At 40.7% G+C, this 19,624-nt stretch overlaps 1 protein-coding gene across 1 annotated transcript in view; it reads left to right on the top strand.

The window, feature by feature from the left end:
• The window catches only part of NDFIP1 (Nedd4 family interacting protein 1), a 42,521-nt gene extending 32,972 nt beyond the window's left edge, over nucleotides 1-9,549 (top strand). Inside the window, exons 7-8 of the mRNA XM_087816296.1 lie at nucleotides 1,737-1,842; nucleotides 8,502-9,549. Coding sequence (XP_087672422.1) covers nucleotides 1,737-1,840 — 104 coding nt within the window. The 3' untranslated portion in view covers nucleotides 1,841-1,842; nucleotides 8,502-9,549. The remainder of the gene's footprint in view (nucleotides 1-1,736; nucleotides 1,843-8,501) is intronic.
• The last annotated feature ends 10,075 nt before the right edge of the window (nucleotides 9,550-19,624 follow it).

Here is a 19,624-nt window from a genome sequence, read left to right as displayed (position 1 = left end):
TTGTAGGTTTTTCCTAACTCCTTCACATTCACTTCTCAGGTTCCCCATGTGACCAGTGGCGCACACTGATAAGATGACTTTATAGTCTGGATTCCCCCCCCCTCGTGAATTATTGCCATATAGGGTTCACAGACTTAACCCCAAATTGCCTATAAGCATATTATAACCAGTTGAACTACTCATGAGTATATATGTTGGCTCTGTCAGTAGACAGCATTCTTGCTATCTTACTGCTTACTAGTAAGCAAAATATGGTGAGGCTTTTGGACCCAATGTTTGGACCATTTTGGAACTTCTTTGGAGAGAGAACCAACTTTTTTGGAGTTTTTCCTGTAAGGACCAGGTCTACACAGAGTTCCTAAGTTCATGAGCCACATCTAGGCTGTGGTGTTTGTTTTTCAACAGTTACTTTCAGAAGCTTTTTTAATTAGTTGCCATCATTAAAAAATCCAGTTTTCACATAAACATTGAATTTTTTTTGCTTTTAAAAAAAAATGAAATATCTAGCAAAACTGGCCTAATTCCCACATGATATACCCACTCTTTTTCAGGAGGGGAGTTGTAGCTTCCCCTCTATATAAGTTATGTGCTTTCTAGTTCACTAGGATTCCCCCACCCAGCATTTGAGGGGTGACCCCTGCTCTATAGTATTGTTGCTTTTTGTACCAAACAGAATGGTGTTCACTGAGCTTGGTGCTGATGACTCTTGGTTACTGCCAAAAAGCAGTTTTATCTGAGTACAAAGAATTTGCTACCACTGAGTATATTTTAAAATGTGTCCAGAAGAAGTAATTGCCTAGAGCTGGGGAGTGGAGAGGAGAGTGCAGGCAAATGGGAAGTGACTGCTAATGGGCACAGATTATTTTAGGGGTGATAAAAAATGCTTTCAATTGTATTATGGGTTTGGTTGCACAACTCCATAAGTATACTAAAAGTCAGCAAATCATACACATTAAATGAGGGAACTTTATGGTATGTAAAAATTATATCTCCATAAAAGTGTTTAAAAATGTGTCTAAGACTCAGGGACCATCTGTGAAGGAGGAGGGCCCAGAGTCCCTGAGCTCCCACCAGAGGGCATACCGCCTTCCAGCTCGCTCTTCCAGAAGGTGCAGACTCTTGTGAATGTGTAGAGTCTGGAGCAGCCATACAAATCAATCTCACTCTTTTACCTGCCTGGTAACTAAATGGCAAAATGCCCTTTTGTATGTATTTTTTAAGAATAAAGAAGTAGCGTTTCCAGTTGAACATAAAATAATGGCTGTAATAGGTAAGGGAATCCTGACATCTAGTGGTCAACATTATGTACTGTTGACAGGAAAAAAGTCCTATGACTAAGAAAGGATGGAACTTGTTTTTACTTGAGAAAAACAGTTTATAACCTCTCTGTTTTTGGAGTTAATTATCTTGGAGTGCTTTTTTGGAACTCAGAAGGTAGGTTTTGATAATGCTTTTCACTGAGGCTTTCAAATGTAAATGTTTGGGCCTATCTTTTTTATTTCCTTTTAGACCAATTAGATTCTGAATATGCAAAAGAGACTTTTATTTGGCTCTTGAGATTATGTTTTTTCACTGAGAAATGGAAAATTTGGTGTGGATATCCTTTGTAAACTTTGGAGAAAATTGCTTGTGTTTTGATAGATTTTAGCAGAAAAACAATGAAAATAGTGCTATCTGGGGAGGGGACTTAATATGGAAATTGTACATTTATTCCTGACTTTTCTTTTTTAAATTAGGCTTTCTCCTGTTTCTCAGAGGATTTATCAATTACGCAAAGGTTCGGAAGATGCCAGAAACTTTCTCAAATCTCCCCAGGACCAGAGTTCTCTTTATTTATTAAAGGTATTTTATTCTAATCCTAGTTGTAATCATGTGATACAGTGCAGATGTCTTCTGTTCAGGTTTAGAGCAGAGCATACCTCCTGTGGTAGAGGATATAGAGCTGGTCAGGAAGCCACAGTCCTTGCCTTTTAGCAGTTTCTGGTTTAGTGAGGGGAGTTTCTACAAAAAGCTGTGGGAAAAGGTAAGTTAGAAAAACTGCCATAGGAGAAAACATTATCTCATGTTCTGACAGTGCAGAAAAGACAGGTGTCTTAGTAGTCATCAGGGAGCTAGAATATTTGGCTGAGACTGGGGGTTTAGATCTTTGAATCTTGAAACTGGAAATCACTGCTTACTGTCATACCAAGTTCCAGGAGACAGTATCGGGAAGGAGCCTTTCAGCTCTAATTATGTAGGGCCCCTGAACCCTGAGCTGGGAGAGACCATGGAGTTCTTTAGGAACTCCTTTTGCCTGGGCTACTAACAAGCCCACCAAGGCTTCCATTCCTTAAAAATTAGGGAGGTTTTCCTGGTGCTGCGTTTCAGGGTTACACCCTGATTTTACCACTCTGGCGGTAGGGAGGGTCAAGCAAAAGGAAGGGTTGAAAGGGCCCTTTCCCCTGTCTAGAACCAGAGGACTAAGCCCTGCAGAGGTGTTTTGATTCATAGGTATTTTTTCCCAAAAGAAGAGATAGAGTGTCTTGGGAAAGAGTACAGCCGAGAGGCCTCTCTGGTACCAAAATCTAATAGGCCTCCTTGGACTTCAGCTCTGATCCTTAACTGTTGAGGATGGTGGATCAATCCTGGCCTGGCCTCTAGATATCTTGAGCAACAGCTAGGGGCTAGGACAATTAAAGGCCTCAGGCAAGGCTTTGTAAAGGGTGTAGCAGTTGAGATAAGCCTTAAATGATAGGTAGAATGTATATTGCTGGAAATTAGCTAGGGTGGGGAAGAATTTCACAATTACCTGAGGCAGAGTGGAGAACAGAAATAGAGGCTGGGAAGTAGGAAGCTTGCTCTACAGACAGAAGTTTGATTGTAGCATAAAGGAGTGTTGGGTGTTCTCAATTTTGAAATTCCCATAGGTCTCAATGTATTTTTCTAGAAAAGAAATTATTCACCGTGTTTAATTTGCCAGTTGGTGGGATAGCATTGAAAGGGTTTAAGCAACAGAATATGATGAGAACTTGAATGTAACAAAATTTGTTTCAAGTACGTATGATAAAAACTAACACCAACTTTTCCATGTATCAGATCCTATATTAAGCACTTTATGTGTATAGTTAAATGTACTTTTATGTGAGTAGCAGAAGGCTTTAGTGATAGATAAGCTCAGATACATGCAAGGTAGAGTGGATTCACAGGCATTTCTTATAAGTTAAAGCATACAAAGAACTTAGTCTTGTGTTGGTTAAAGGTGGTTTCTTCAAGGGAATACGTGCTTTTATTTGAAATAAAATTTTAGTCATTAAAAATACCAGTGTGGCCCTAGCAGGTTTGGCTTAGTAGTTAGAGCATCAGCCTGCAGACAGAAGGGTTCCAAGTTTGCTTCCTGCCAAGGACACGTACCGGTTGCAGGCTCCATCCCCGGCCCTGGTAGGGGTTGTGCGGGAGGCAACCAATCAGTGTGCCTCTCTCACATCAATGTTTCTCTCTGTCTCTCTCTCTCTCTCTCCCTCACTTCCACTCTCTCTGAAAAGCAATGGAAAAAATATCCTCGAGTGAGGATTAAAAAAAAATAATAATAATAAAAAAAGAAAAGCAATGGAAAAAATATCCTCAAGTGAGGATTAAAAAAAAACGCTTGCCCAGCGTGGCTCAGCATTTGAGATCGACCCAGGATCCAGGAGATGGAGGGTCGATTCCCGATCAGGGCACATGCCCGGGTTGCGGGCTCGACACTCAGTGGAGGACGTGTAGGAGGCAGCTGATCAGTGACTCTCATTATTGATGTTTCTGTCTCTCTCTCCCTCTCCCTTCCTCTCTCTGAAATCAATAAAGACATATTTAAAAACAAACAAACAACACCAGTGTGTTTATGATTTTTTAAAAAGAAAGGTTATGTTTTATTGTGTGTTTAAATTCAGGCATGTCCTGAATTTGAATTGGGTTACAAAGCCTGGACACAGATGAAGGTTGACACCCCTGGCCTGGGCCCCTAATGCCTGTGATGGGTCTTTCTTTGTGTCTAGGACATCTTATCTTTAAGAGGCTTATCAGATGTTCTGTATAGTTTTATGCAATTACAGTTGTCGTCTTTTTTTCTTTTTTCTCTCTGTCTTATTTTATTTTATAGTCACTTCCAAACCTTAGGTTTAATTCTTACCTACTAAGATTCTAGAAATTAGTTCTTTGGGGTTGCCACAGCTCACCTCACAAGGGGCGCTGACATCACCTACAGATTTGGATCCAAAATACTCTGAGGGGACACATTTTTATTTTTTAAGTAATATTTTCTCTAAGTCTAGCCAAAAGGTAGCTTCAAGTTTCTAAATGGATTGAGACCACAGCCCTGTGTCTTCTCTTCATCTCTGCTAGAGAGAAGTTTCCATCTTTATCGGGGTTGCACTCCTTCATCTTGCTTCTGATACCTAGCAGGTAATCAGGTGGAGAGAAAGGCTGAACTGCTCAGTTTTTCTGAATTGTTAGGGACTTTGTTTAGGGTTTTATAAATTTGTGTTTTGTTTTTTTTAATCCTCACCTGAGGACATGCTTTTAGAGAGAGGGAGGGGGAGAGAGAGACAGACATTAATGTGAGATGTCAGTCAGTTATCTCTACCTGCCGGTAATCGAACTGGCAACTTTTCTGTGCACAGGATGACGCTTAGCCAACAGCCTCTCTGGCCAGGCTGGCTTGGTTTTGTTTTGATTTTCTGACATCTGAGATGTTGCACAGGGGCACCCTAAGTGTAAAATGAAGCGTCTTAGGGTTATGATTTGAGCCAGGCAGTTCTTAGGGATAATGCTGGTGGAGCCGTGCGGGCGCTTGTAGGCCTGCTGCTCTCTGTTTTGGAGTCAGAAGCCTCCAAGTGCCAGAGGAGCTCTCAGAAACCAGAGGCCCATGAGCTTCCCCCATTGGAGGGCAGAGGACAGTTTCTTTGCTTTTCTGTCTGACTTTGCTATTCTAGTTGTTTCAAAATTATTCCTGACATGCCCAGAGGATTCAGAACTCAAAATTAAGGGTTCAGGGACTTCGAGCAGCTTTTAGAATCCTAATGACTTCCTTACTAATTTTCAGTATCCCCGGAGGGGATGAGCCGTAACATCCCGTGAGACCGGATTTCTTTTGTCCATTGACAGGGATAAGAACTGTCCATCCAGATCCACTGGTAGAATGCTGCTTTCTCTAGTTCAGAGGAAGTTTAGTTTAATTAAGTTTAAAGATGTGCTAGAAAACCATCATGTAAAAGTAAAGATTTTCTTTTCTTTCATTGAGACTCCTTTCTTTAATGAAGATGTCACTAGTTAAAAGCTAGCTGGAGGCTTGCTCTGTGCCAGAAAGACACAGGTAGGGAATTTTTAAAATAACTCTGCTAGAACAAAATAATAACTTAATTCCCATGCTGTACTAAGCTCTAGCCTAGCATTTTACTGGAAAAAGGTGTAGGAATAGTGACTTTTCTGTTCAGGCTACCAAAAAGATAGTACACGCATACATGCACACGCGCACACACCCTGAAATGACCCCAGAGGCCTCTTTCTAATGAGCCAAAGTAGATGTTACAAAATCCGAGCACTAAAGCTAATATGCTACTACCATAGCGGCAGCTTTCAGGTTCCCTTTTGAAGCCCGTTTAAGGTTAAAAAAGGAAATCTGGTTTCCTGCCCCACAGCAAAAAACCCCAGAAGGAACTCTTAGGGGTGGCACATTGGCATCAAGAATTGTGACTCTGAGGAAGCAGAAAAACAAAATGTTCTTTCTGTGTTATAAAAAAAAGAAACATACCTTGTAGAAACATCTTTATCTGAAATGGTAAAAAATGTGAGGTGTTCATATTTCTCTTATTAACTAGAGAACTGGAAAATACATTTTTATGAACTATCGCTTCCCCTTGTGCTGCCAGGTAATTGAGGGGTAATTAAGTAGCTGTCAGGTGGTAATGCAGTTAACTGGTATCTGAATGCTAATTCCAAAAGCACCTGTACATGTGAAGCATAATAGATTTTAAGTTCTATTATTTTAACAACATCTGAAATAGGAAGAAAGAGAATTTGTAAGCTGAGGCATTAATGAGATGACAGGGCCTTTTGTAGTTAGTGATCGCTATGACCTGTCGAGCTGTACCTACCAGGCATCAGGTAGAGTTTAAGGTTTTCCTTATGACGATTTAACTTCTTCCAAATGCTTTCATTTCCCCTTTTCTGTAATAGTCCCCTTCCTCTTTACTATCTCTTATTAGAGAAAATTCACCTCAAGTTAAAGTTTGATTTATTGGACTGTGTCATAAAGTAACAAGACAGTAGAAGTGTTTCCAGTGCAATTTTTGCTTTAAAAGAAATCAGTGTCCAAGAAGAAATGGTTATCTTCCTCTTGAAATTACATGATTCGTAGGCTGATAGATTCCATTTGTTTCTGAAGCATGACCTACAGTTTAATATATCTTTATTGATTTCAGTTTAGTAACAATGTCCACACTCCCTAAAACCTGTCTGTCCTGCAGTTCATGTTCCACCATTGTTTTTTGTTTGTTTGTTTGTTTAATATATCTTTATTGATTTCAGAGCGAGGAAAAGGAGAGGGAGAGAGAGAGATAGAAACATCAATGATGAGAGAGTCATTGATCAAGCCCGCAACCTGGGAATCGAACCCCGATCGCCTGGATCCTAGGTCGAGGTTCAACCACTGAGCCACGCCCGGCCGGGCCCACCGTTGTTTTTTAACAACTATGAGTCAGATTGATCAGAACAGGCCCCCAGGTCTTAGAGAGCAGTGAGTGCCTCTTAAAGCAGTGTTTTTCATGTGGAGTTTGTATGGTGGTTAATATCACCCATAGCAACGCATGTAGGTCCTCTTGGCGGACTTTTAATGTTTGTTGGGTGACTCTGACTTTGAGGGATCTATTAAAGCTAACTAACTCCTGTGGAAGCAGTAAGCAAAGTGGCCAGCTGGTCATCTGGCCTGTATTACATATTCTTGCAAACTCTAGTGTTTCAACCTAATAATTATTACATTAGCTTTTATATATTTATGGAAACTGATAAAACTGAAGTTACTTTGGCTTGTATTGAGTTTTTGGCTCATTGCAAAAACCCCCATTTCATATAGTCTACCAATTTTCTTTTTGCTTCTGCTTGAGTTTCAGAATTCCTTAAATTCTGGCATCTTTGTCCCTGTACATTTTGAGGTCTCACTTATGCTAGTATCATTGGTTTACTTCAGATCAAAACACCAGCTGAATTTGGAGTTGGGGAAAATATTAACAGTTTAAAAAAAATTATGTTGATTTCCTCCAGTGTTGTAGCTTCTCTGCATTTTTGTCAGCCTTTTAAAGATTTACACAGTAGCCTAATCAGAAAAGATATATAAGGGCTGCTTGTGGCTTTTACAGTAATTTGGAAAGATGGAAAAGTAAGCTAAGGGCCTACCTATGTATGAGCTCATCCCTCTGTCACTTGGTGGGGAGTAGCACAGAGTATTTTCTCAATAAATATTTGGTAGATAGTTAATGTATCTTTTTAGTGTTTCTTTTAACATTAATATAGGGAGTTACTTGTACTTTTCCCCATTATTTCTATGAGAACCAAAACAATTTATTATGCCACTAACAGCAGTGCCTGAAAGTATTGGATGAAAACTGCATTTAACAAAATAGATGGACATTATTTTTGAGAGCATTTGTTTCAGTCGTACATATTTTTTTAAAATTTTATTTACTCTTTTTAAATCCTCACCTGAGGATATGTTTATTGATTTTAGAGAATAAGGGAGAGAGAGAGAGAAAAAAACATTGATTTGTTGCCTCCCATATGCACCCTGACTGGGGATGGAACTCCAAACCTTTTGGTGTAATGGGACGACGCTCCTACCAGTGAGCCATCCGGCCAGGGCTGTACATTCCATTTTAAAAAGTAGTTTGGGCATACAGATACCTTTTTTTCTTCAGAGATACATGCCCAAGAATACATTAATTTTTTTCCTAATTGATTTTAAAAAGTACATGTGATACCTGTGAGTTTCCAAGTCGCTTTTTAACTTTGCCATACTCTAACACAACATGACAAGATTGGCATCCTTACTGGAAGTCTTCCTTTGTGAGATCTGGCAGAATTGGCAGGGTAAACAGTAGCTTTGGGTATATTAGGAAATGACCTATGTACCTGGATCTTACTGTCTGTCTGTCCCCAAGTTCCAGTTGTTGCTGTTGAGGTTAAGTGTGTGAGGGAGTAATTGCTACTCACATCCCATTCTTTTGTTAGGAAGTTTGGAGAGACCCCTGACTTCATGGGTTTTAAAGAAAGCATTCAAGTTCTTTCTAGTTCTAGAGTCCTTGTTAACTTTTAAGAACTGAAAATCTAATGTTTACTGAATCTGTGATGTCAGCGTATAGTAATCTTAGAGCTGTGTTAAAATGTACTTCTTATGTCTCTAAACATCCTGCCTTTTTTTGTGACCACATCCTTCTCTTGGCCAAAATAACACGCTAACTCGAGTTTCAATATTCAATATCCTTCTCTGGCAGATGTTTTCTGGCAAAGGCCTTCCTGCGTTTATGAATTCTCTCGCAAGAAGCAGGAGAACACCTGCAGGAAGTGAAGCAAGATGCAGAACACAGAGGAGTAATCACCTGCTTTAAAAAATAAAGTACTGTTGAAAAGATCATTTCTCTCTATTTGTTCCTAGGTGTACAATTTTAATAGTTAATGCAGAATTCTGTAATCATGGAATCATTAGTGGTTAATGTTTGAAAAAACTCTCGCAATCAAGTCTGTGATGTATTAATAATGCCTTATCTGTCGTTTGTAGCCATTTTAAATAGCATGAGCCTTGTCCCTGTAGTCAGTAGGGGGCAGTCTTGCTTTACTCATCCTCCATCTCAAAAGGATTTTGGAATAAAAGATTTTAGTGTAAGATATGTGTAATGCTGGCCATTTTAAAGGGGTTTTCTCAAAAGTTAAAACTTTGGTTATGACTGCATTTCTGCACATAATTCATATTTGCTGTTAAAATTAATCTAGAAATGGATTCAGCTGTACTGTGAACACCTGGAAGCAAAACCATAGTGCAAAATACATTTCAGGTATGGTCAAGAATATGTTCTAATTGGTAAATAATAAGCATTAATTTTTTTATAGCCTGTGTTCTAAATTTTGCAGTACCTATTGTTCTTTGTTGTGTACCTAAGGGATTGTAAATGTGTTGTCACTGTATAAAATAGAAAGGACAGGGACAAATACAGCTTAGTTACTAAAATGCAATTCTTGACACTTTCTGTATGTGTAGAGCCCCTATCCCTTTTTTTCTTTTTCTCTTATCTCCTGATAATTAGGCCAAGGGCTGGGAGTAGGGAGGGGATTATCTACTTGGAGCAAAGAAAGGATTAGCGTGGAACTTTTGAGATGATCCCTAACATACTGTATGTGCTACTTGCTTTTACAATGTGTTAGCAGAAACCCGAAGTGTTACAAATGTAGTATGATGTGCTTTCCGCCAAGTGGTTGTTCACCTTGGTTTGCTATATTAAAACTGTAAATACAACAGAACATTAATAAATGTCTCTTGTGTAGCAACTTTTGCTGTAGATTAGTGTTTAATTTCTTGGTTTGCATTTGTTGATCGCTAAGGCAATTTTTTCTACTCATTCATACAGATTCATACAGAATCATTCAGTAAATACAAAAAAATGGTCTTGGGCCAATTTTTTTTCCAGCACAGGAAGTTCCCTTCTTTCAAATCATACTCAATACATTATTAAAAATGCATGTGAAAATTGGTTCTGCAGAAGATAATGGACTAAAATAGGGAGGAGTTGTAGAGATCTTAAATCATCCTGGAATTCCCAATTATCTTCAGTGGTTTTTTAAAATTTATCTTTATTGTTAAAAGTATTATCTTTATTGTTAAAAGTATTTCCCCCCCATTGATTCCCCTCCCCCCTGCACCCCTCCCCTCAGGCCTTCACCATATGCTTCAATTTTTAGATATACTCTTAGATAATTTATTTTCAGTATTTTTTTCATGTTCCCCGCATTTGCCTTTTTTCTCAGTTGAACACAGCCAATTGGTGTAAGTCCTGTGAGCACCCACTTGAGGCAAGAGATTCCTCATTCCTCCTGATTTCTATTCTGATCTCAGTTGTGTTAAATTTAGAGACCAATGGTTCCTACAGTGTCAGCCATTTGATTTATTTCCTTCTTCCACTTAAAATATAAAGGAAAAAATGCAGCATAGTGGTCAAATCCCTATCCAAAAGAGCGGTCCCATGGTGTGGTGGCTGCACGTGCTCACTGCCGCAGGTGAGTGTCCACGGGCGTCAGGGTGTAATGCACAGGCGTGTGGGTTTGAAAGGAAGACGGGGAAATTGAGAGCCTCCTGGACTGAATGGCAATGATCATTCTAACTAACTTATTGGTTATTGTAAGTAATAGGGTAGTATGTTTTGGCCCAAAAGTTATATTTTGCAATAGATGCTCGGGCTTCATGAAAGTCTCTGAAGATTTTATTTATTTTGAATCAGAGTATATGAACAATAGTTTGAAAGAGCATATAGCCTCTACTAGTCTAAGTTTCAGAGTGAATATCTCTCTAACAGTCTGAGTAAATGTGGACTTCTCTTACAGGACCAGATGGAAGGGCCCTAAACCGTGTTAACGCCAACATGGGGACTCGCTCTGTGTTCATTCTTCAGGTCTGTGTGCCTTACTGGGTTCTGAATACTCAGGGAACTGAGATACTTGAATTCCTATTTCTACATACTCGGTTTGTAAGCCTTTCTCAAATGTGAGCCTACAGTTTGATATGCTTTAAAAGTACTTAGAAGGATGATTTCTTCTTTTTTTTTTTTTTTAAATGTTCTAAAAATTAAAGTCTTTTCAGATGCATGAAGTTGGCACCGTGTCACCTATAGTCCTTACTGTTCAGGGTGGAACTGCTTATACTGCACACTTCTCATTTCTTCTTTGTCATTCTTTCCTTTCTCCCTTAGAAGGCTTACTATTAAGAAAAACCCTTTCAGGGAAAGGATGGGCCTTTAAGTAAAGTGTTTGAAAGGGGATATTGAGGAACCACTGTTACTCCCCCAGTTATGAAATAAACTGGCTTTGACCCTGGGCCAAGGGACAACCAGGGCTCACCCATGACCACAGAGGTCCCTCATGTTTCTCATTTGTTACCATTTGGAATTGTACAAACTGTGTTTAAAGGATTCTGCATCGCCGTTTCACTTTTTCAGGAAATTATACTGCTTTGTGTGAGAATAAAAGGTGTTCTTAAAATTTACTTGTTAAGAAATGATGAATATCTTTGCTAATGGGATCAATTTTGTTCAGAATTTTAAAGAAACAAGATTTTCAGTTTGGCATTCTTGGTAAGTATAAGTTATCTGACTTGAGCTGTGGTCCGTCATGGGTCATTAGTAACACAGATGAAGTTTCTTTTGGCCTTCTCTGTGTTCTTATACTAGGATATACTCCAATTAGCTATAAATTGTTTATATTTAAAGGGAGAAGTAGCCCTGGCCAGGTGGGTCATTTGGTTGGCACACCAAAAGTGGCGGGTTTGACTTCCGGTCGGGGTACATACCCAGGTTGCGGGTTTGATCCCTGTATGGGCTCATGTGGGAAGCAACCGATCAATGTTTCTCACATCGATGTTTCTCTCATACCTCTCTCTCAAATAAAAATAAGTAAATAAAGGAAATAACTAATGAAAAGGGAGTTTGAGGGCCAATAGAAGCGATAATTTAAGTGGTTGCCTGAGGTGGCAGGATTCTTGGGTGAAGATCAACAAAAACACCCCACAAATGGAGTGCTGGCCTCAACCCACCACCTCTTCCTGATGTCTGAGCTGCTTAATAAGGGTTGGCATGGCAGATACTGAAAAATCACTTGGCTCCGATCCTAGTAATTACCAATAATCAACTCTTAAAACATGCCAAGAATAGACGTAGAAGTGGACGGTTATGTAAAGTGTGAAGGAGTGTTTTATGAAAAAGTAAGCGTTACCTCCCCGAATCTGGTTCTTGGTGAAGCCTTAACAATGCATCCAAGTCAGTCATGTACAGGATGTAGTTGAATGATTTTCACATTTTGCTGGTGTTTTTCAACTATTTAGATTTTTACCTTTTTAGGCTTTCTGAAGATGATTGGAGGAATGATGAGGGTTGTAACAAAATGCAAAATATGTTTCCATAGATGATTTGTGCATTGTTAAAAATTTGTTTTGCATATTGTTAAGCCTAAATATTTATAGTCTTTAAGGTAAATAAAAGGTAGATTGAGTGAGAGCCTCTGTTAAACCAAAACTGAAGTACTCTTGGTTTAGATTTCCTTTTTGTGTACACCTATGTACACTTGTGTATATGTGGATAGTTGTCCTCATTAGAGCACCCTCAGAAGTGCTCTTTGATAGGTACCCTCTGAATACTGGTTCTTTTAGGCTCTGCTACAAAGTGGAGAGCATGTCAAAGGAAGAGACCAGGAATTCCCAGAGGGGAGAGTAAGTTTAGGTTGAGAGTAAAAGGTTTCCAGGAGGAAAAGATGGTGACAGAAACTGATTTTGTATCATCCCCATTTTAAAAAGAGGCTATGTTATATAACCCAGCTCATTGTATCACCTACAACTTTCTGGCCTATAGAAAGGCCTGCACTTGCAGAAAATCCATGAATGAAGAGCTGTCCTCTTAAGGACAGTGTCCCCATCTATAACATTTGAAATGTCCCATCCATTGTATAGCATTTTGGTCCCCTCAGCCCTCCAGTTAGCCTCAGAATTTGTCATTTGCAGAATAGAGATATTACTCAAGTTTTGGCTTGATAGCTGTTTTTACTTAAGCGTCTGTTGTTGTTTTCCCCCCCCTTTACTAAAAAGCATTTTTCCTGATTATGAGAGTGCAAAGCTCCTAAACCTGGATAGAGAATATATGAAATGTAGAGGACTCTCTTGCATTTATGCAGGATTCCATCCAGGTCAGAAACTGGCATGCAATTGTGTGAGACAGACATCTCCCAATCTGGCTTTGTATGTGTTCATCCTGCTCCAGAAATGATTGTTCTTACCATTTATGTTGGAAATGAAATATTTCACAAACTCCTCCACCCATACGTGATTTGTGACACCAAAACTGAGAAAAGTGGTTTTAAGTCTTACAAAGACTAGTGCTGGAGATCTGAGAAGGAGACCGCATTCACTGTTGTTAGTTGTCTGGAAGGTTCACGAGTGGTACACGCAGTCTGGGAAACAAGACTGGGTCAAAAACCTAAAAGAAATCTCTCAAATAGAGAAGGTGATTTCTTGACACAAAGCATTACCAGCTAGACTATGGAACGAAGGAAGTGTCTGCCTTCTGACCATGAAGCCCAGCCCAACTCCTGGAATTCATCTGAGCTGAAATGATTTTTCACCCTGCACTTGAGGCTTTGAATTTGTGTTCCCTGCTGAGAGCACTTCCCCCGTGGAAGCCAGTTACTTCCTGAGCCAAACAGCGTCAGAGCCACCTATCATCACAACTCGGCTAGGGTTACACTTGAGGCAACATCCTCCTTGTCATTTGCACAACATTCAGAAATGCCTGAAATGTTCCCTTTAAATGAGGTTTGAAAAAGAATTTTGCCATCTGCTTCCTGATTCCACGTCTTTATTTTGACAGAACATCTCACAGGCTGTGTTTGTCAGTCACTGGGTTTAGATGTCATTTTAGTGTGTTCTTTCTCTGGTTGTCAACACTGAAGATGCTTATATCCGTGAGTTATTTCCAGTTTACATTTTAACTGGGGTTGCAGATAAATTAGTAAGTGAGCCACTGAGTGGATCAATATTGTCACCAACCCTTTTATTACTAGCACCACTTGGTACTATACAGTTGGGTTTTTTTTTTAAGTGGGCACTGGTGTCCTAAAAGCAAAATCAGCAGTCCATTTTCCCCCCAAGTCTGGCTTAGTGACTCTCAAGACTTAGATCTGCGTCCCCAATGGTCACGTGTGTGAGAAAAGCCTTGTTTGGGGTAGTTGCGTTATGTTCCTGAGGCTATATGTGTGAAATGGGGTTTAATCTGTCTCCGTCTCCTATTTGGAGCCTGAAGCCCTTCTGTGCTTTAGCAGTTCCCTAGATTTAGGTATTAAAATCAAACTTTTAAAAATATATATATTTTTATTGATTTCAGAGAGAGGAAAGGAGAGAGAGAGAGAGAGAGAGAGAGAAACATCAATGATGAGAGTCATTGATTGGCTACCCCTTGCTGGGGATCGGTCGGGGCAATCAAACCGCGATCTCCTGGATCCTAGGTCGATGCTCAACTGCTGAGCCACGCCAGATAGGCTCAAACTTTTTTCTTTTTAATCAGTGTTTCTCTAACACCCATCCTGTAGAATTGTAAATGGTCAGACTTGATTCCACAGAGCTTCCAGGTAAGGATAATAGGTAAGCACTCATTTCAGATCACTCTCCATAGAAGGATGTTGACTAGAAGAAACCTACTGACACTTAATGCTGTGTGAGTTAGGTTTTCATTACAACATTTGCTTGGCATTGATGGTTGGGTAAAATTAAGAATCATTCTGTCTTCACATAAGTCTTCTCAAAGCTTATGGCTACAGTACTTTTCTTTACGCCAGGACTGTGAGAAGGGATGTCTGCAGAGCAGTGGGGAAAGGCCATAGGGAACTTAACTTTTAAATATTTGCCTAAGAGCAACTGTGGACTCTTCCTTGGAGGTCTTTAAAATCAGGGTAGATTCTCTTTGTTTGGAATGGTTTAAGGGTAAAGGAAAAGGAACGGATTAGCAGGCTCCTTGAAGTCCCGAGCAGCTCTAGAGGTTTATATGTCAGTGACAGATGGGACAGTCAGTTGGACAGATGTCACGCCTGCCGTTCCCAGGCTGTGCTCCCTTTCATGTGGTGACTTTCTGGAGCACTGTCCTAAACGGTCTGCAAGAGAGAAGGGTGTGTGTCTAAACTTGTAAACCTAACTTGGGTGGCTTGTTACCTACTGCTGCTTTTTTTTTTTTTTTAAAGATCCAATGATCAAAAAAAGTTGCACTTTGCTCAGAATTCCAAAAAGAAAACAAAAAGCCACTGTCTAGTTACTGAAGCCATTTCCAAACCGTTGTGTATTCTGAAGGGCTTCTGTTTAGGTGGCATTGCCTAATATCTCTAAGAATCCCTCTTCTAAGGGGCCATGGTGGAAGGGCAGAGAGAACATGAGGTGGGCGAGAAGGCCCTGGAGGAAATGAAGTCTGATTTGTTCAGAACGGGGGACTGACCGGGACGGGGGCAAATTGGAGCCTTTGTTCTGTGCTCCGACTCTAATCCTTTAGACTCAGGACAAGATTGCCAGCTAATTGCTAGGAGCCACTGTAAAAGGATTGGCCTAAATTGAAGAAATTTAAAGAGGGACTAAGATTTTTTTAAAAAAGGCTCCTTTATTTGGGTCACATTTCTTTACATATAATTATGTCTCCAAGAAGTGGTCAGATACCCTCCCAAGAGGCTTTCTTTACAAAAAAGAAAACAATCCCTGAAATTCCAAAGACTCTTCACCGTCCTCTGCAACATTTATGTAAGAGTGTGATGAACTAAATTCACTAGACTGTAGTTTAAACTTAAAAAAAACACACACCCAAAAGACTAATGTGTCTTGTGGTGGCATTTTTATACAAGTGACTCACTGGTAGAAGTATATGGACCATTTTAAAGTGCAATCTGATCTTTCGAGGGAGACTTTTAAATTCTCCAAGTATAGACACGGTACTTAGGACAAATTATTTTGTTTGTACCTTAGTGCCAATCTCAATCATGTCCACATTGGGTGCTTATTTTCAAGTAATACCTGATCCATCCAAAAACAGTATACTAAAAATTGTCGTTAAAAACATATCAAGTTTTAATAGCAAACCATGGATACTTTTATTGCTTTTTATTTATTGCCCAGTGTATTTTATTAGAAGGAAAGGTAAATAAATGTGTTTTGCAGAAAATATGTAGTGTAAGTCAGCTCCGGTAGCAGTTAGGTTATTATTTTTTAACTAGATGGTGGAGCATTTACACACTTAGTTTATTAGTGACCTTCCCATAAAATTTTTAGGAACACAGGGCCAAGCAGAGGTCATAAGTTTATCCAAGCTGGCCCTTGGGAACACTGCTTTGGTGACATCAGACGGTTGAAGAGAAGCCAGGACACCTCCCCTCCATCTTCAGACTGCAAGTGGCCTTGGCTGCACCTCCAGCTCCAGTATTTTATTCCCCTCGGAAATGACATTTGGAAAATACCTGTGTTAGGAGTGATACATTTTTACCTTTAAAAATTAAAAAAAAGAAAAGATACATATATATATATATATATATCTTTATTGATTTCAGAGAGAGAAACATCAATGATGAGAGAGTCATTGATCGGCTGCCTCCTGCGCGCCCCCGACTGGGGGTGGAGCCCGAAGCCCCGGCATGTGCCCTGACCGGGAATCAAACCTCAATCTCCTGGATCCTACGTTGGTGTTCAGCCGCTGAGCCACCCTGGCAAGGCCGTTTTTACTTTTGAGAAATATAGTTTCTATATGTTAGAAATATTCATGCTCTGGCTTCTTTTTTCTTTTTATTTTAAAACCACTTTTTGGAGCTATGATTGACATACAAAAGGCTGCACATATTTAACGTATGGAATTTGATGAGTTTGGAGTAGATGTACATCTATCTGTGAAACCATCCCCACAAGCTATGCCAGTAGCATATCTGTCCCCTCCCAAAGTTTTTCCCACCCTCTTGATTTATCATCATTACTTTTTTTGTGTGTGATAAGAACACAACATAATATCTACCCTCTTAGCAAATTTTTGAGTATACAATACAGTCTTGTTAGCTGTGGGACTGTGTACAGTAGCTTAGTATACAATACAGTCTTGTTAGCTGTGGGACTGTGTACAGTAGATTGGATACAATACCGTCTTGTTAGCTATGGGCCCATGTACAGTAGGTTAGTATACAATACAGTCTTGTTAGCTATGGGACTGTGTGCAGTAGATTAGTGTACAATACAGTCTTGTTAGCTATGGGCCTGTGTACAGTAGATTAGTATACAATACAGTCTTGTTAGCTATGGGCCTGTGTACAGTAGGTTAGTATACAATACAGTCTTGTTAGCTATGGGACTGTGTACAGTAGATTAGTATACAATACAGTCTTGTTAGCTATGGGACTGTGTGCAGTAGATTAGTGTACAATACAGTCTTGTTAGCTATGGGCCTGTGTACAGTAGGTTAGTGTACAAAACAGTCTTGTTAGCTATGGGCCTGTGTACAGTAGATTAGTATACAATACAGTCTTGTTAGCTATGGGACTGTGTGCAGTAGATTAGTATACAATACAGTCTTGTTAGCTGTGGGCCTGTGTACAGTAGATTAGTATACAAAACAGTCTTGTTAGCTATGGGCCTGTGTACAGTAGCCTGCATAGCTGAAATGCTCTGGCTTCAGCATTTCATGGCTGAAATGCATACAGTTGTTTTAGGCCTTCTAATAAATTTCCATTTTTATTAGCTGATTATGATGTACATGACCTTGTGCTGGCTATAGTGTGTGCACAATTTGTACAAGATGGCCCCTAGCCACAAGGAGGTTCTGGGCTAGGGAGAAGCCTGGGCAGGACAGAAGACAAAGTGCTTTCCTGCCTTGTTTGTGTTGCAACAAGATGGAAGAAGCTTTTTATACTTTTCAGGTTATGATTGTCTGCCTCTAGTTTTCACCAGGAGGGAACTAAAGATCACAAAACCAAACACACAGCCCCCCCGCAAGGAAGGAAAAATGACTGCCACTTGGGAAAACCACTCCTGAGGAGCCTAGAAGGGTGAAGGGGGAGCATCTCAGGGGCTGTGAGCCTGGGACCTGGAAACCCAGCTGCAGAGGGGAGAGGGGAGCCTGAGTCCACTAGGCTAGGGCCTGAGCACTCGCTCCAACTCCCTACTCACTCTATAATCCTGCGCCATTCACTTGCCTGTCCACGCTCTGGTCTCCTAACCTGCCCACCAGATTTCCTCCCAGGGCCTTCTCTAGTTCTAAATAGGTAAGTGCCTGGTACGTAGAGAAGACGGCTCTCCAGCCAGTGACAGCAGTGGATCCCAGGGCAGGGCACGAAGAGCCCAAACCTGTAACTCTAACCGAGGGCGTTCACTTCCTTCCCAGGACCCTGTGGCTTTCCTAAATCCTGCCTTCCTCACTCCCCTGCAGGCTGTCATCAGACCATCCCTGATTAATCAGGCCACTCTTCCTCAACTTCTGCAGCCCAGATGAGCAGGCGACTGCCTCCTGCTTCCCTGGGCCTGCCTCGTGTTTACGCAGGACTTACACTCACATGCGCCTTCGTTTGATCCTCACAGATGACCAGGGGAGAGGACTACGCTCCTTACCAGCGGGCAGCTGAAGCCTCCCACCCCCGGCAAACAATTTTCCAACACTCATCACATCAAAACTCTATAAATCCAAAGAACTGACGCTTGTGTCCTGTCCCGAGTTCTGTAGGCTGAAATTCTAGCCTCTTTTTCCCTTGGGCCGTTTGTATTATGTTACAAAATCTGCAGCACACTGTCTTTGTGTGGATTTAGGTCTTCCAAGAGTCCTTTGAACTTCTCAGCCTTTGCCTCGTTTCTTTCTGCACTTGCCTTCGACTCTTTACCACCCCTTCATCTGTCCTCTCTGGCAGCCTCTCTGTGCCTCCCCTGACAAGGTTTCCGTGCTTCTTACACACTCTGCTTTCTGTGCCTTTTCCTGTCCTACATTCCTACTCATCTCTTTTCTACAACTGCAGAGAGGGCCATTTTCTCAGTGGCCCCCTCTCCCTTTCTCCGCACTTCGGGCCATGTCAACCCTTGTTCCTTTCTGCCCTCCCTTCCCCATCCCAGGAGCCCCACCCAAGAAGAAAATCACAGGCTTTATTTTCCTCCCCGGAGCCCTCTGGCTGTCATTCCTGAGTGCTACTAGGCAGATGTCTGCAGCCTGCGTGTCTGTGCCTCCACCCTGCACTTCCAAGTCTTCCCAGGTACGACTTGCCTGTTTTCTCCTTTCATTTGGGATCTGGGAGATTTTTCACAGATGTGGCCTTTGTCACGGTCTCCCCAGGCTCGCCTCTTCTCTCTGCCCCTCTATGTTCGGTCTGGGGTGCTCATTAAACAGAAGACCTCAGGGTGTTCTCTGCTCACGGTTCTTCCCCACTTTACATGAACACAAAGGACTTGTGCGTGAATCCGTGGCAAGCCTCGGGTGCATGGAAAAGCACCCAGCTGTGGGCTAGCCGTGAGTTTCATAATTCTCTCGATGTTTCTGAACCGCCTTCCAAGAAACGCTAGGATTCTGTATGCTTCTAAGTGGAATTTTAACTTCTAAAAATATGTTCAATCATTAAAAACATAATAAAATGTCTTTATTCAAATGTGCATTCAACCTGTATAGTAACCTGTGCTCTCGTTTATAGACCTAAGTGGAGCAAGAATTAAAATTGAACATATAAATGAGTTTACTCAATAAAAGCAGCATTTTATCTGATTCATATTGGGGTCTCAGTAAGGTTTTATTTATAAAAAAGAAGGCCCTCTAGTTTAAAAGGGTTTGAAAACCATTGCCCTTGGTGAACACCCCAACTCCCTGTGCCTGAAACCATGAAACCA

Source organism: Miniopterus natalensis, chromosome 4 (assembly GCF_054644295.1).
Source record: "Miniopterus natalensis isolate mMinNat1 chromosome 4, mMinNat1.hap1, whole genome shotgun sequence".
In the NCBI taxonomy this organism is placed as follows: Eukaryota; Metazoa; Chordata; class Mammalia; order Chiroptera; family Miniopteridae; genus Miniopterus; species Miniopterus natalensis.
Note: the sequence above shows the minus strand (reverse complement) of the source record. Positions and strands in the feature narration are given on the sequence as shown.